General features: G+C 42.6%; 1 protein-coding gene and 1 long non-coding RNA gene across 4 annotated transcripts; one reads left to right on the top strand and one right to left on the bottom strand.

The window, feature by feature from the left end:
- Positions 1-505: 505 nt before the first annotated feature.
- Positions 506-1558, bottom strand: LOC139561887 (uncharacterized). Its single transcript, XR_011672237.1, has 2 exons — positions 1423-1558; positions 506-1169 (listed from the first exon to the last, which is right to left on the bottom strand). It is a non-coding gene; the product is annotated as an uncharacterized lncRNA (long non-coding RNA).
- On the top strand, positions 1479-5220 carry LOC139561886 (myb/SANT-like DNA-binding domain-containing protein 4). 3 transcript variants are annotated; one of them, XM_071379278.1, is made up of 11 exons: positions 1479-1862; positions 2166-2236; positions 2324-2500; positions 2591-2652; positions 2735-2821; positions 2909-2950; positions 3019-3192; positions 3272-3307; positions 3406-3960; positions 4242-4353; positions 4448-5220. In XM_071379278.1, exons 1-8 carry the CDS (start codon positions 1705-1707, stop codon positions 3305-3307), a joined length of 807 nt encoding a protein of 268 aa, XP_071235379.1. In that variant the 5' UTR covers positions 1479-1704; the 3' UTR covers positions 3406-3960; positions 4242-4353; positions 4448-5220. The 3 variants fall into 3 exon arrangements, with proteins under 3 accessions (XP_071235379.1, XP_071235378.1, XP_071235377.1); XM_071379277.1 differs by having other exon boundaries at positions 3019-3307; XM_071379276.1 differs by having other exon boundaries at positions 3019-3960.
- Positions 5221-17275: the final 12055 nt, after the last annotated feature.

Genomic DNA, 17275 nt, shown 5'->3' with positions numbered 1-17275 from the left:
GGATAAGAGCGTCTGCTAAATGACTTAAATGTAATGTAAATGTAAATGTAACCAACTCAGTACGCCTCCGCCACACTTGCAGCCGTATGTGCTATATGCTGATTCTATGGAGCTTCAGTGACTAGATTCATAATAGTGAGATACATTGGTGGAGGATACCATTATTGAGTCATTATTGAATAGACAGAGGCACATTTCAATTTCTTATTACTTGTAAACACGGCCATTGAGTTACTGGACTATGTATAATTCTGTGTGTGTGTGTGTGTGTGTTACTGACAAATACAGCTGCCAACAGTGGGGTTTACCCAACACAGACAGTTAAGCACCTGAGACATACTGTAGTCATAATAATTGAACATCTTAAAGTGATACATGGAACCATAAAAGCTCAATGCACAAACTCAACATGCCGCTGAGAAACTATGCCAAATATAAAGCTGTTTAGGAAAATTAAAGCTTATGGGGACATGAAGCAAATCAAATAAAGTAGCAGACATTCCCATTCATTCATGCTTGCAAGCAAGCAGAGGATTTTATTTCATCGTGGAATGTTGACACTTTAATAGTGCTGAATGCTTAAAGTGCTGAAGCAACTTAAAGCTTAGTTGTCCTCTGCTTATTGTGTTAAAATGTGTGAATGTGCAGTTGTTTTGCATTATTTACATAGGGTTGTTTGATTTCTCGATTTTCAACATCAGTATCAAGATAGTGAACCTAGTTGTAATTGTTAGGCCTTTGTGCTACTCCCTTGGGTAACCTTCTCACTACTTGATAGTAGGCTTTTGTGCAAGAGCAATCGAACCTTGTATAAATATCAAGTTTGCTTAGCCCTACTTTCTGATGGTCTCACGTAGAGCATATAAAAGTTCTGTAGACATTTGGAAGGTTTAGGCCTACCGACAACTATACTGTTATCCAACAGTTAGCCAGTCTACTTTACATGGAAACATGGTTAGTGTTAGGTTTTCAATGTTGCCGAGAGCTGTGACACACTGGTCTGGACCGGAGCCCGTTTGTTGGTGCAATATTCGCTGAACAATTTGCTCAAGCTTTGATTGGTTGTCTTAAACGTTATTGTTTTCCTGAGGGGTTGAGAACTCTCCTTGTTTGGATTTGAAAATCCAACCGTTGTATTGGAAGGGGGCTGTGTGTGGCTGTCCATGGGGCTGTTTGAGTGAGACAGAGAGGAACCAATCAGTAAAAAAGCACTGCCCCCTTTACTATCAACGCTTCAAACCTATAACATCAAGTTGCCTTTTCAGACTCTGAAGTCAGGAAGACCTCGAGTTTGCAGTCAGCCAGACTAGACAGTCATTGGTTTCACATGCAAAACGGTTTAGCTTTATCATATCATGCCTATTGTCAAAGGTTTGGGTATTGCGTTTGCTATTTCTATATTTAGAAATGGTTAGAAATTACCTTTGAATCCTCATGATTGACTCTGTGAAATGTTTGTTGTTTCTGCTGTGTCAACCAGGGGCCTGTTGCACAAAAGTAGAATTAAGACATCCGGGATAAATGACTCAGCTGAGCTCAATGAAGCCAAAACATGTGCGTCCAGGCTTAATTGGTTGCACAAAGACCAAGCCAGGATGAGCAGACACGGATTCATTAAGCCAGGTGAAACCAATCCTGGATAGGTGCGCGCTCACGGCTCACTCAAATAGACCCCGCCACAGATCACAGATTAACTGATTTACCATGGCAACTAGAGCCGCGTACTTTTCCCCGTCGGAAGCACAAATCCTCATGGAGGCATACGAGGAGGTAAAAGATATAATTAAGAAGAAAGGCAACACCGCCACAGTGATAAAGCAAAGAGAAAAAGCGTGGCAAAGTATTGCAGACCGCCTGAATGCGTAAGTAGTGCACAATTACACACTCACCGCTCCGCTGAAACATCACAATTACAATTCAAATATTTAATTCACATCTCCAAAAATGCAGTTGTACTGTAATTATGAAACGGTTAAATTTTTAATTGAAATGCACTGCAGATATGAGTGAAATTGTGTAAAGTAACTCCATCACACTGTATAAAGCTATGGTACATTTTTTGATATTTTTACTGAAAACAAGACAAAAATACCAAGTCATTTTTTGCAGTGTGACTCCATTAAATGTGTGTGTGTGTGTGTGTGTGTGTGTGTGTGTGTGTGTAGATTAAACATGAACGGGCCAAAACGGACATGGCAGCAGGTCAAAATCAAATACAAGAACATTCTGCAGAATGGTATGGTCCCTGACTAATATTTAACAAAGCACAAGCATATATTGTACCCAGAAGGTGCCTGCTCACACATTGTCTGTACTGTTTTAGCAGTGAAAAAGAATACCCACAGACAAGGCACGGGTGGTGGGTCACCAAAGGCTGACCTTACCCCAGCAGAGGACATGGCCTTGGAGCTAAATAAAGGCAGGCCCGTCTTAGAGGGGATCCCTGGGGGGAAAGAGACGAGCATAGGTTCCTCCCAAGATGCCACCCGCTTCATTCAAGGTATGTCCTTCCATCTCTACATGGGATACAACCACATTCATATTGAATCAATTTGGACTGTCTGACTTTGGTTTACCTATTGCCTTGCAGTGTCTGGCAGCACTGTGTTCCTGTTAGAGCCACCAGCACAAGCACCAGACGATGCTGATCCAGTGAGTACTCCATCAAAGGCATACTGTAGGCCTGGCATGTCTTGTCTACTAGCTTCAATATGAATCCGATTAAATGTGATAGGGTGAAGGCCCCAGTGCAGCAGCAACAGCACATGATGGAGACGATGATGAGGAGGAGACCATCTCTCTGGATTCCAGAAGGCATGAGGTATCATGTTAAGACTGTGAAAGTACTATTTACTCTACAATGGTGAGGAGTCCTCATCAAAATCAAAAAATCTAATTTCTTTTACAGGACCCAGATGCTATACAGTGGGAAAACCAGCCTGGCAACATAGTGCGTATTAATAAAAGGACACCACATCCTGCCAAATTCCAGCTGCGCTAATTGTATTGTGTTCACAGAGCTCACAAGCTATCAGAAAGTTGTATGGCAACCACCTCCGGCGCCAAATAGAACTGGCAGACATAGACATTCAGTACAAGAAGAAAAAGATGGAAAATCTTGCACTGGAGTCCGAAATAAAAAAGAGGACAATTAGGAAACTGGACCTTGAAATAAAAAAACTTGAGAGGGAGGTGAGATATGCCTTCAATGTACACTGTATGCTAACTGTAACACAAATGTATTAATCATTATTTTTCTTTCCTCCCCCAGCTCCAAGAAGATGACACAGCTCAAAATAAAAATTAGGTATATTCTCGTAAAGTCAAGTGAGCCATGACATATGAGCTCTTATTGTGAGCACACAGGACGGTGGCATCTTTCTAAGGTTTTTTTTATTTTCCCAGCAATCAGTACAACCAAGTCATCGTTATAAGGCATCGCCCTCTTTTGCCCACCCCCCCAGCACCAGGTGTGGCCACTAGCCTATATGAAGGCCCAAAATTGTGTGTTCCTTTCTGCTCTGACAATGGCATGCCCATTCGTGCGAGATGTGGTGGATGAAGAAGCACTTGTGCTGAGGAGAGCCTTCAGGCGAGAAAGGGTCTTCAGGGACCGGTTGGACCCACTGGCCCTCCCTGATGACCATCTATATGAAAGATACAGGTTTTCTGCAGATGGCATCAGGTATCTATGCAGACTACTGGGTCCCAGGATTAAGCACCGCACTGCACGGAGCCATGCACTGAGTGTGGAGCAAATGGTTTGTGTGGCCTTGCGCTTTTTTGCTAGTGGAGCCTTCCTGTACTCAGTGGGGGATGCAGAACAGCTGAACAAGGCCACAATTTGCCGCACAATAAGGAGTGTGTGTCTGGCTATCAAAGCATTAGCAGATGTCTTCATCTCCTTCCCTGGCCACAGAAGACTCTGTGACATCAAAGAGGAGTTCTATAGGATTGCAGGTAAGAGGATCTACAAATTACAGGACAACTGTTAACACATAGTAGGATACTCATTACTTTGTGTGACAGGTTTCCCCAATGTCATTGGTGCAGTGGACTGCACACACATAAGGATAAAAGCCCCCTCAGGTGCCCATGAGGCCGATTTTGTGAATAGGAAATCCTTTCACAGCATTAATGTTCAGGTGAACATAACTTTTTGATATTGTCCATTGACGAACACTCTGCATTGCCAGTGATGTGCATTGATTGGTGTAATATTCCTCATCTTATGATTTCAGATGGTCTGCAATGCTGACTGTGTGATCAGCAATGTTGTGGCAAAATGGCCTGGCTCAGTCCATGACTCCAGAATCTTTCGGGCCTCTGAAATCTATCAGTGCCTATCACAAGGTAAGCCACACAACCCCTATTTATAACCATCATGGCTGTGTCAAGAATATCACTGTGTTTATGAGGTAGTAATGATGAGATTTTGTGTTGACAGGTGAATTCTCTGGTGTGTTGCTGGGAGACAGGGGGTATGGCTGCCAGCCTTTTCTCCTGACACCTTTCACAGACCCCCAGGAAGCACAGCAGGCCTACAACCATGCCCATGCCAGGACCAGGGCCAGAGTTGAAATGACCTTTGGCCTCCTGAAGGCACGCTTTCACTGCCTTCACAAATTAAGGGTCAGCCCTGTTAGGGCATGTGATATTACTGTGGCTTGTGCTGTCCTCCACAATGTGGCCTGCCTGAGGAAGGAGAGGGCCCCCAGAGTGCCACCAGCCATGGACTGGGACAATCCGGCAATCTTCCCTGATGACGACAGTGGTCGGCTGCTGAGGGACCAATATGTGTTGAATTATTTTAGTTAGTATGTGTGCTTTCAATTTTGGTTAAATATGTCCTGCGGTGGCAGAGGAATTTGGGTTTTTTTGGGTTCGTTTTTTGACGAATTTGGCCTCTTATGATGTTTGTGCGGTATACTGTGTGTAATACAAGGCTGCAGGGAGGCTACTGCATCCATTCATTTGTCTGTTCAGTTGATGTGTATGGATTTGTCCTGCATTTATTTTAGTGTGCAGACATGCAGGGTGTGTTATATACAGACCTTTGAATGTGTATGTATCATTTTGTATAATATGCTTGGATTCTGTGCTTTCCATCTTGTAGAGTCACTGTGACTTCAGTTTCGAAAGGAGCTGATGGTTTACCTGCTTTGTTTTGTCCTTATTCAATAAAGGAACATAATGTTACACATTGTGTTTTTATATTCATATGGAATGTGTATTTGTTTATATGACAGAGTACTAGGGCCACACTGAAGAAAAAGGATAAAGTCATAAATTTATGAGGCTGGTTCTTTCTGCAGAAAAGCTACATATTGTTTTTACAGTTTTGATACTTATGACAATGTGATACTTAATATTCTGGCACATCAGCATGTCTTTGTTTATGAAACCATACTGAAGTACAATTTCACGAAATGCCCCACATCTGTCATTTTAACAACTGTCCTCCTTTAAAACAACTGGTTACAATATTATGACTTGTGTTTATTTCCCCTCTGTGGCCCTAATATTCTATCATTTTATATATAGCCTTATAGTCTATGGGAAACTGTAAATTATCTAATGATAGCAACATCATCTAAAAATCATTTTTTATCCAAAATCATTGAAATTAATGATCACAAACGTTTAAATAATAACAGTGGGTCTAGTTATATGTGATAACAATGTATAGTGAGCAGTGAAATAACTATTGGTTTCCATTTGTGGTGACTGCTGACTGACATTAGGGATGAGATTAAATAGATCCTGGAATTTAGCCTGGTCTGGAGCAGGCTAGCTCCACAGAATAAATCTCCATGGTAATTTATACCATAACATATCCTCCTGCCCCCTATCCATCTTTAGTGCAACCGGATTACGGATCAATTGAGCCAGGATCACCAAGATATCCTGGCTTAATCCCTTATCCTAGTTTTGTGCAACAGGCCCCAGAGCAGTGTTTGGGAAGCCAATTATCCTGTGTTTTTGGGTAGGCCTAATGTAATGTTACTAAATCCCACGGGGAGAGTAGGGTTTGCCGGTCTATTACATGTTCTATGCATAGTTAAACACTACTATTGAAATGCAGGCTATATACAGTATTTGGTCATTGAGATTGTATTACCTGAATGTGTGAATAGTGTTTTCATGCCTACGGAAGACTATTAATTGATGATTGGTCTAAAATGGAATAGTCCATGTTGAGGGTATCCCAGGTATCCTGTTTAAAGCCTGTCATTCCTCTGCCAGAGAGAAAGGGGGTAAGGTTGTTATACTGGATGCTCTAGCAGGTGTGATTGAGGCTTGATTGTTTATCCGTTTATCTGAGAATGTTTTCCTGTTTGTTGTTTTTGTTGTAAATATGTGTTACATAGTGTATATGTAAGTTTGGCGCCATTAGCTTCTCCACTAATAAAAGTCCTCACTCAAGGCATTACACTTCACGAACATCATGATGCCTGCCTCCTCACTGCAACATCCACCCTGACACTGGAAGGCTAACATAACACCATGCGGACAGATCAATTTACGCCTGTGTTCTCAGTGAGTCAGAATTTCATAATCAATTTGCAATGTGGTGTATCACTTGAAATGGCACGTCCTTGTTTAAAGCTGAATGTCAACTCAATGAATGTCAGAGGGAGATATGACATTGTTGAACATCAAACAGGTCAGTAATATTGACAGCAGGGTTGGTGTCAATCCCTTTATAATTCCGTTTTACAGACCGTTTTACAAATTTATAAGTCAACCAAAATAAATAAATATGGATATAAACATAACCTCAGGTGAATTGTTGGAGGCCATCAATAATCTACAAAACGGGGCAGCGTCCCAAATTACCAAAGTCTATGTTAATTATGATCACAGCAGCTCTAGAGAAAAATGTACTTCCCCGGTCATTATGTTTGGCTACAATCACCCTACTTAAAAAGAAAGATAAGGATCCTTCTGCACAGTATCACTCTTGAATGTGGATTACAAAATCATTGCTAAACTATTGGCTTTTCTCATAGAAACAGTAATAGAAAAGTTGATTCACTCAGATCAAACAGGGTTTATAAAGAACAGGATGTCTTCAGATAATCTCTACCGTTTTTGTTTTTCCTCAATATAATTCGTCACCCAAGAACTTGAATGCTCCCATAGTGACAGTATCAACAGATGCTGAAAAAGCATTCGATACGGTGGAATGGCATATTTGGTGGCTGTTTTAAAAAGTTTGGTTTTGGTCTGGTATTTTGTTCCTGGATTAAGCTATTGTACAGAGATGCACCAAAGCATCTTTACGAACAAATGGACAGATCTCTGAATCATTTAAGTTATCAAGAGGGACAAAACAGGGATGACCTTTGTCTAGTTATTTATTTTCTTCAACCACAGAACCCCTAGCATCAATAATTAGAACTCACGGTTCAATCCGGGGCATAGAGATTGGTGGAGATCAACATGTGATATAATTTTATGCAGATTACATTTTACTGTATTTATCTGAACCAGAACATTCTCTATAATTTATTTTACTACTATTGGACACATGGTGCTGTAGAATTCAAAGTGAATTGGGAGAACAGTAAAATAATGCAAATTTCTAATTATGATATACAAAACAAATATATTACCAAGATGTACTGTATGTATTTATATAGCCAAACATTCATGCCAGAATGCATGCAATGCACCCAGAAATGTTACATCTCTGTTGGAGATGCAAAAAGCACAAAGGAACCCTATTACACATGCTGTGGTCCTGTAACAAACTGACACCATTTTGGGATAATGTATGTGCTACCATTTCATTCTGTCTAGGAATTGATATACATCCATCTCCATGATTATGTATGTTGGGGAATGTATACATTGTTGATCAATATCAGAGAAAGTTTTGTCATCTAGGTCTAATTAGTGCAAATAAATATGAACTCAACAAAAAAAGAAACGTCCTCACTGTCAACTGCGTTTATTTTCAGCAAACTTAACATGTGTACATATTTGTATGAACATAACAAGATTCAACAACTGAGACTGAAACTGAACAAGTTCCACAGACATGTGACTAACAGAAATTGAATAATGTGTCCCTGAACAAAGGGGGGGTCAAAATCAAAAGTAACAGTCAGTATCTGGTGTGGCCGCCAGCTGCATTAAGTACTGCAGTGCATCTACTCCTCATGGACTGCACCAGATTTGCCAGTTCTTGCTGTGAGATGCTACCCCACTCTTCCACCAAGGCACTTGCAAGTTCCTGGACATTTCTGTGGGGAACGGCCCTAGCCCTCACCCTCCGATCCAACAGGTCCCAGACGTGCTCAATGGGATTGAGATCCAGGCTCTTTTCTGGCCATGGCAGAACACTGACATTCCTGTCTTGCAGGAAATCACGCACAGAACGAGCAGTATGGCTGGTGGCATTGTCATGCTGGAGGGTCATGTCAGGATGAGCCTGTAGGAAGGGTACCACATGAGGGAGGAGGATGTCTTCCCTGTAACGCAAAGCGTTGAGATTGCCTGCAATGACAACAAGCTCAGTCCGATGATGCTGTGACACACCGCCCCAGAACATGACGGACCCTCCACCTCCAAATCGATCCCGCTCCAGAGTACAGGTCTCGGTGTAATGCTCATTCCTTCAACGATAAATGCGAATCCGACCATCACCCCATGTAAGACAAAACCGCGACTCATTAGTGAAGAGCACTTTTTGCCAGTCCTGTCTGGTCCTGCGACAGTGGGTTTGTGCCCATAGGCGACGTTGTTGCCGGTGATGTCTGGTGAGGCCCTGCCTTACAACAGGCCTACAAGCCCTCAGTCCAGCCTCTCTCAGCCTATTGCAGACAGTTTGAGCACTGATGGAGGGATTGTGCGTTCCTGGTGTAACTCAGGCAGTTGTTGTTGCCATCCTGTACCTGTCCCGCAGGTGTGATGTTCGGATGTACCGATCCTGTGCAGGTGTTGTTACACGTGGTCTGCCATTGCGAGGACGATCAGCTGTCCGTCCTGTCTCCCTGTAGCGCTGTCTTAGGCGTCTCACAGACATTGCAATTTATTGCCCTGGCCACATTTGCAGTCCTCATGCCTCCTTGCAGCATGCTTAAGGCACGTTCACGCAGATGAGCAGGGACCCTGGGCATGATCACCTTGGGGAATGTGTTGTATAGTGGCTGTGTTTGTTTTGTTTCTGTTGTTTGTGGGGTGCTGTGGAAATTCAATCAAACAAAACATTGAAAAAACATTGGAATTTGAATTGAAATTGAATTTGGAATTTCAGTATACTTCCTTAATTGTCTGGAATTGAATTGGAATTGACCCCAGCCCTGATTGACAGGAATATTTATGTAAGGACCGATGCTGGAGGTGAGAAGCAGGTACGAGTTGTCAACATTTAATTTTGACCGGACATAGAACATAACAGGAACAGCGTCAGCATCGGGTAACATAAGGACATATGACAATTAATGCAGCAGCGGGGAACACAGATGGGGAGGTAATAAACAGGTGATTGAGTCCAGGTGAGTCCAATAATACGCTGATGCGCATGACAGGGAAAGGCAGGTGTGCGTACTGATGGTGGCAGTAGTGCGTAATGCCGGGGAGCCTGGCGCCTTCAAGCGTAAGGGAGGGGGAGCAGGAGCAGGAGCAGGCGTGACAATTTATGTACTACAGTCTTTTTATTAAATTCAACAAAAAAATCTCACTCACATCGGCCTTCAAAAAAACATAAGTTATAGATATAGCTTTAGTGTAGTTTGAACTGTGAAGGTTGAAATTCAGTTTAGTACCCCACATAGACACGTTTAACAAGCTCTCTAAACAAGATAAAAACTTAGCTACAAATCATCAAGAAAAAGCACATTATAACATAGCCCTACAGAGCTCTCTGTCATGTATACAGCTAATAACAGTAAGTACAGTTATTTTAACAGTAATGTTCCGTCATAGCGCATAACATTGGAAATTGTATGCGCTAATTTGTTGCGGAACAGCGGCACTGATTGGCAAATAACTCGCAAGTTGGGTATCTATACGAAACAAAAATATAAACGCAACATACAACAATTTCAAAGATTTTACTGAGTTACAGTTCATATAAGAAAATTAGGCCCTAATCTATGGATTTCATATGACAGGGAATAGATACCTTACAATACATGTACGGGAGTGGATCAGAAAACCAGTCATCGCACTGCATTTGCCTCATGCATCGCGACACATCTCTTACGCAAATACTGTAGTTGATTAGGCTCCTGATTGTGGCCTGTGGAATATTGTCCCACTCCTCTTCAATGGCTGTGCGAAGTTGCTGGATATTAGCAGTAACTGGAACATGCTGTCATATGTGTCGATCCAGAACATCCCAAATATGCTCAATTGGTGACATGTCTGGTGAGTATGCAGGCCATAGAAGAACTGGGGTATTTTCAGTTTCCAGGAATTGTGTACAGATCCTTCTGACATGGCCGTGCGTTATCATGCTGAAACATGAGTTGATGGCGGCAGATGTACGGCAGGACAATGGGCCTTAGGATCTTGTCACGGTATCTCTGTTCATTCAAATTGCCATCGATAAAATGCAATTGTGTTTGTTGTCCGTAGCTTATGCCCGCCCATACAATAACATCACCGCCACCATGGGGCACTCTGTTCACAACATTGATGTCAGCAAACTGCTTGCCCACACAACCCCATACACGTGGTTTGCGGTTGTGAGGCCAGTTGGACATACTGCCAAATTCTCTAAAATGACGTTGGAGGCGGCTTATGGTAGAGAAATGAACATAACATTCTTTGGCAACAGCTTTGGTGGACATTCCTGCAGTTAGCATGCCAATTGCACGCTCCCTCAAAACTTGAGACATCTGTGGCATTGTGTTGTGTGACAAAACTGCACATTTTAGATTGGCATTTTATTGTCCACAGCACAAGGTGCACCTGTGTAATGATCATTCTGTTTAATCAGCTTCTTGACATGCCACACCTGCCAGGTGGATGGATTATCTTGGCAAAGGAGAAATGCGCACTAACGGATTTAAAAACATTTGAGAGAAATAAGCTTTTTGTGCGTATGGAACATTTCTGGGATCTTTTATTTCAGCTCATGAAAAATGAGGAGCAACACTTTACATGTTACGTTTATATTTTTGTTCAGTGTATATATTGTACGGTATAGATGCTACACAAATAATTTATACGCAAAGTCACTACATAAAGGGTGATATAAAAGGTCAAACATATGTATCAATAAAACTTGAATTAGAACAAAAATCCTGCATTCCCACTCATTAAAATGTACCAATATAATTGTAGACTTGTACACATGTTCTATGATTAGGGGAGGTGTTTGTGTACTGTCGTCCCACTAATCAGAGCAGCAAAGCTCAACTAGATCACGCCCTGACCGTAGAGAACTAACAAAGCTCAACTGTCACGCCCTGACCGTAGAGAGCTTTTTATGTCTCTATTTTGGTTTGGTCAGGGTGTGATTTGGGTGGGCATTCTATGTTGTATGTTCTATGATTTTGCATTTCTATGTGTTGGGCCGGGTGTGGTTCTCAATCAGGGACAGCTGTCTATCGTTGTCTCTGATTGAGAACCATACTTAGGTTGCCTTTTTCCCACCTGTATTGGTGGGTAGTTGTCCATGTTTAGTTGCCTGTGAGCACTACGTTGGCTTCACGGTTCGTTTGTTAGTTTGTTATTTTGTTAGTTTGTTAAGTGTTCTTCGTTGAATTAAAAGATGTATTCCAATCGCGCTGCACCTTGGTCCACTCCTTTAAATGGCCGTGACATAGATAGCATGGTTGAATTTGAGATGGTTACTGAAAACGTGTGTCAGGTCTCAGAGGTAATGCCTAGGCTTCAGCTCAGTAGTCTAAACACTGTCTTGCCGCGGTGCAGAAGGCCAGGATTTGTCTGTCACACCTTGACATATGATTGGTTTCTACATGACTTGCATTGGCTAATGGAGCTTGGTTCATTTGTGCCATTTATGATGGTACATAATAGGATTTATGAAATAATAATGTCTATCTAATTGCAGAGGAAATAACTGCAATGTCAACTATTGGGGATAGAATAGAACTTTCATTTGTCAAATCTGCCAGCTCATCCAATGACTTCCCCACTTTCATATTGGCCTCCCATAGGTTGATACAATAAACTGTCTGGGAATCTGAAATGCACGACTGAACAAGAACATCCTGTTTTAAAAGCAGCATGGATTGGAAAAGGGATTTAGCAAAAAGTGTCCCAAAATGATCTGAATTCACACTTGAAAAATTAGCAACTGTATCATATAAAGGGTTGCAAAACAGTTTGGCAAACCATATGTTATGACCTAAACTTAACAATATGTCTGTCAAACTATATTTTCACAGTATTATGAATGAATTGTGGTTCATAGTGTGGCTGATTTTAAAATCGCATTAGTACTGTACAAAGTTTGAGGTGCGCTATTTGATTGATTCCCCCGCTCCCCCTACCTCTGGCATCCAGTGTGGAGAACTGAGGTCAACCTAGCCCTGCCCCCCTCCCCATCTTGTACTTCTGAGTGGGAAACCTTCCCAGGCAGTAGCCTGCCTAGCTCACAAACTAGAATCAGGGCACCCACTATGACAAGGTTAATTGACCCACAGTCCCACACGGTGACATGATATCATTGATGTGACGTGCAAATGAGCGAATAAAAACTGATCTCGCAAATGTCACCATTCCAATTTTTTGGTGCGGTCGCCCCATGCCGCCCCCATGTCGCCTATACCTAAATCCGCTACTGCAGCCGTGTATATCCCCCCGCAAGAGGATACCAAGATGGCCATCAAGGAACTTCACTGGACTTTATGCAAACTGGAAAGCATATATCTTGAAGCTGCATTTATTGTAGCTGGGGATTTTAACAAGGCTAATTTGAGAAAAAGGCTCAGCATATCGATTGCTAAACACGAGCAAGTAGCTACTCTAACTTCCGTGATGTATACAAGGCCCTCCCCCGCCCTCCTTTGGCAAATCTGACCATGACTCCATCTTGTTGCTCCCCTCCTATAGGCAGAAACTAAAACAGGAAGACCCCGTGCTTAGGTCTATCCAACGCTGGTCTGACCAATCGGATTCCACACTTCAAGATTGCTTCGATCACGTGGACTGGGATATGTTCCGGGTAGCCTCAGATAATAACATTGACATATACGCTGACTTGGTGAGGGAGTTTATAAGGAAGTGTATGGGAGATGTTGTACCCACTGAGACTATTAAAACCTTCCCTAACTAGAAACCGTGGATTGATGGCAGCATTCGCGCAAGACTGAAAGCACGTACCACCGCATTTAATCATGGCAAGGCGAATGGAAATATGGCCAAATACAAACAGTGTAGTTATTCCCTCCGTAAGGCAATCAAACAAGCAAAGTGTCAGTATAGAGACAAAGTGGAGTCGCAATTCAATGGTCCAAACACGAGATGTATGTGGCAGGGTCTACAGACAATCACGGATTACAAAAAGAAAACCAGCACCGTCGGGGACATCAATGTCTTGCTTCCAGACAAATTAAGCAACTTCTTTGCATGCTTTGAGGACAATACAGTGCCACCGACGCTGCCCACTACCAAAGACTGTGGGCTCTCCTCCTTCGTGGCCAACGTGAGTAAAACATTTAAACGTGTTAACCCTCGCAAGGCTGCCAGCCCAGACGGCATCCCTAGCCTCGTCCTCAGAGCATGCGCAGACCAGCTGGCTGGTGTGTTTACGGACATATTTAATCAATCCCTATCGCAGTCTGCTGTACCCACATGCTTCAAGATGGCCACCATTGTTTCTGTTCCCAAGAAAGCTAAGATAACTGAACTAAGTGACTATTGCTCCGTAGCACTCACTTCTGTCATCATGAAGTGCTTTGAGAGACTAGTCAAGGATCATATAACCTTCACCCTACCTGTCACCGTAGACCCACTTCAATTTGCTTTCCGCACCAATAGGTCCACAGATGCTGTAATCGCCATCACACTGCCCACTGCACACTGCCCTATCCCATCTGGACAAGAGGAATACCTATGTAATAATGCTGTTCATTGACTACAGCTCAGCACTCAACACCATAGTACCCTCCAAACTCATCATAGTGCCCCCCCCCCCCCCCCAGTGCAACTGGGTCCTGGAATTCCTGATGGGCCGCCTTCAGGTGGTGAAGGTGGGAAACATCTCCACTCCGCTGATCCTCAACACTGGGGCCCCACAAGGGTAAGTTCTCAGCCTCCTGTACTCCCTGTTCACACACAACTGCGTGGCCATGCACGCCTCCAACGCCATCATCAAGTTTGCAGACGACACAACAGTGGTAGGCTTGATTACCAACAACGACGAGACAGCCTACAGGGAGGAGGGGAGGCATCTCGGGGTGTGGTGTCAGAAAAATAACCTCTCACTCAATGTCAGAAAAACAAACTAGATGATCATAGACTTCAGAAAACAGAAAAGGGAACACCCCCCTGTCCACATCGACAGGACAGCAGTGGAGAAGGTGGAAAGTTAAGTTACTCGGTGTACATATCGCAGACAAACTGAAATGGTCCACGCACACAGACAGTGTGGTGAAGAAGGGAAACAACGCCTCTTCAACCTCAGGTGGCTGAAAGAAATGTGGCTTGTCACCTAAAACCCTCACTAACTTTAACAGGTGCACAATTGAGAGCATCCTGTCGGGCTGTATCACCGCCTGGTATGGCAACTGCATCGCCCACAACTGCAAGGCTCTCCAGAGGGTGGTGCGGTCTGCACAACGCATCACTGGGGCAAACTACCTGCCCTCCAGGACACCTACAACACCCGATATCACAGGAAGGCAAAAAAGATCATCAAGGACAATAACCACCCGAGCCACTACCTGTTTACCCCGCTTACATCCAGAAGGTGAGGTCAGTACAGGTGCATCTAAGCTGGGACAGAGAGACTGACAAACAGCTTCTATCTCAAGGCCATCAGATTGTTAAACAGCCACCACTAGCACAGAGAAGCGACTGCCTACTTACAGACTTGATATCATTGGCCACTTTAAGAAATGGAACACTAGACACTTTAATAATGTTTACATATCTCACACTACTCATCTCATATGTATATAATGTATCCTTCACTATCTTTATTATCTATTTCATCTGTAATGAATACGCAGGGTGAAAAAGGTGTAGATTCACGCGCCGAGAGCAGCAGATGTTTATTAAGCCTTCGCAGAAGGCAGGAATTGTGGTCACAGGCAGGCAATGGTCAAACACAGGTAGGCATTCAAAAACAAACAATACCTCACAACCAAACAAACAGACAGAATTGAACTAAATAGGGAGCTGATGAGAAACGAACACAGGTGAAATCAATGAACAAAAAGGAAAGACACGGCTATGTTCCAGAACACAAAGAAACAGGGCTACATTCAAGAACACAAAGAAAAAGAACACAAGGTTGACTAAGAAAATAAAAGCAGAAACTTACAGCCTCTTAGCCGCTCTGTCACTGCTCATCCATATACAGTACGTGAACCCTTTGGAAATAGCTGGATTTATGCATAAATTGGTCATACAATTTGATCTGATCTTCATCTAGGTCACAACAATAGACAAACACAGTCTGCTTGAAGTAATAACACACAAACAATTATACGTTTTCATGTCTTTATTGAACACACCGTGTAAACATTCAGTGACGGGTGGAAAAAGTATGTGAACCCTTAGATTTAATAACTGGTTGACCCTACTATGGCAGCAATAATCTCAACCAAAAGTTTTCTGTAGTTGCGGATCAGACCTTCACAACGGTCAGGAGGAATTTTGGACCATTCCTCTTTAGAAAACTGTTTCAGTTCAGCAATATTCTTGGGATGTCTGGTGTGAACTGCTCTCTTGAGGTCATGCCACAACATCTCAATCGGGTTGAGGTCAGGACTGGGCCACTCCAGAAGGCATATTTTCTTCTGTTGAAGCCATTCTATTGTTGATTTACTTCTGTGTTTTGGGTCGTTGTCCAGTTGCATCACTCAACTATTGTTAAGCTTCAATTGGCGGACAGAGAGCCTTACATTCTCCTGCAAAACGTATTGATAAACTTGGGGATAAATTTTCCCGTCGATGATAGCAAGCTGTCCAGGACCTGAGGCAGCAAAGCAGCCACAAACCATGATACTCCCTCCACCATACTTTACAGTTGGGATGAGGTTTTGTTGTTGGTGTGCTATGCCTTTTTTTCTCCACACCTAGTGTTTTATGTTCCTTCCAAACAACTCAACTGTAGTTTCATCTGTCCACATAATATTTTGCCAGTAGCGCTGTGGAACATCCAGTTGCACTTTTGCAAACTTCAGACATGCAGCAATGTTTTCTTTGGACAGCAGTGGCTTCTTCCGTGGTGTCCTCCCATGAACACCATTCTTGTTTAGAGTTTTACATATCGTAGACTCGTCAACAGAGATGCTAGCATGTTCCAGAGATTTCTGGATGTCTTTAGCTGACACTCTAGAATTATTCCTAACCTCATTGAGCATTCTGTGCTGTGCTCTTGCAGTCATCTTTGCAGGACAGCTCCTAGGGAGACTAACAACAGTGCTGAACTTTCTCCATTTAGAGATCATTTGTCTTACCGTGGACTGATGAACATCAAGGCTTTTAGAGATACTTTTGTAACCCTTTCCAGCTTTATTCAAGTCAACCATTCTTAATTCTTAATCTTAGGTCTTCTGAGATCTCTTTTGTTTGAGGCATGGTTCACATCAGCAATGCTTCTTGTGAATAGCAAACTCACATTTTGTGAGTGTTTTTTTAAGGGCAAGTCGGATTTTAACAACATCTCCAATCTCATCTCATTGATTGGACTCCAGGTTAGCTGACTCTTGACTCCAATTAGCTTTTGGAGAAGTCATTAGCCTTGGGGTTCACAAACTTTCCCCAACCTACACTGTGTATGTTTAAATGATGTATTCAATACAGACAAGAAAAATACAATAATTTGTTTGCTATTAGTTTAAGAACACTTTGTTTATCTATTGTTGTGACTTAGATGACGATCAGATCAAATTTGATGACCAATTTATCCAGAAATCCAGGTAAATCGAAAGGGTTCACATACTTTTTCTTGCCACTGTATTTTATACGTATATATTCTTATCCCATTCCTTTACTAGATTAGGTTTTGTTGTGGAATTGTTGGATGTTACCTGTTAGATACTGCTGCACTGTCGGATCTAGAAGCATAAGCATTTCGCTACACTCGCAATAACATCTGCTAACCAACCATGTGTATGTG

Source organism: Salvelinus alpinus, chromosome 31 (genome assembly GCF_045679555.1).
Source record: "Salvelinus alpinus chromosome 31, SLU_Salpinus.1, whole genome shotgun sequence".
Taxonomy (NCBI): domain Eukaryota; kingdom Metazoa; phylum Chordata; class Actinopteri; order Salmoniformes; family Salmonidae; genus Salvelinus; species Salvelinus alpinus.
This window is presented reverse-complemented; position numbering and strand designations above follow the sequence as displayed.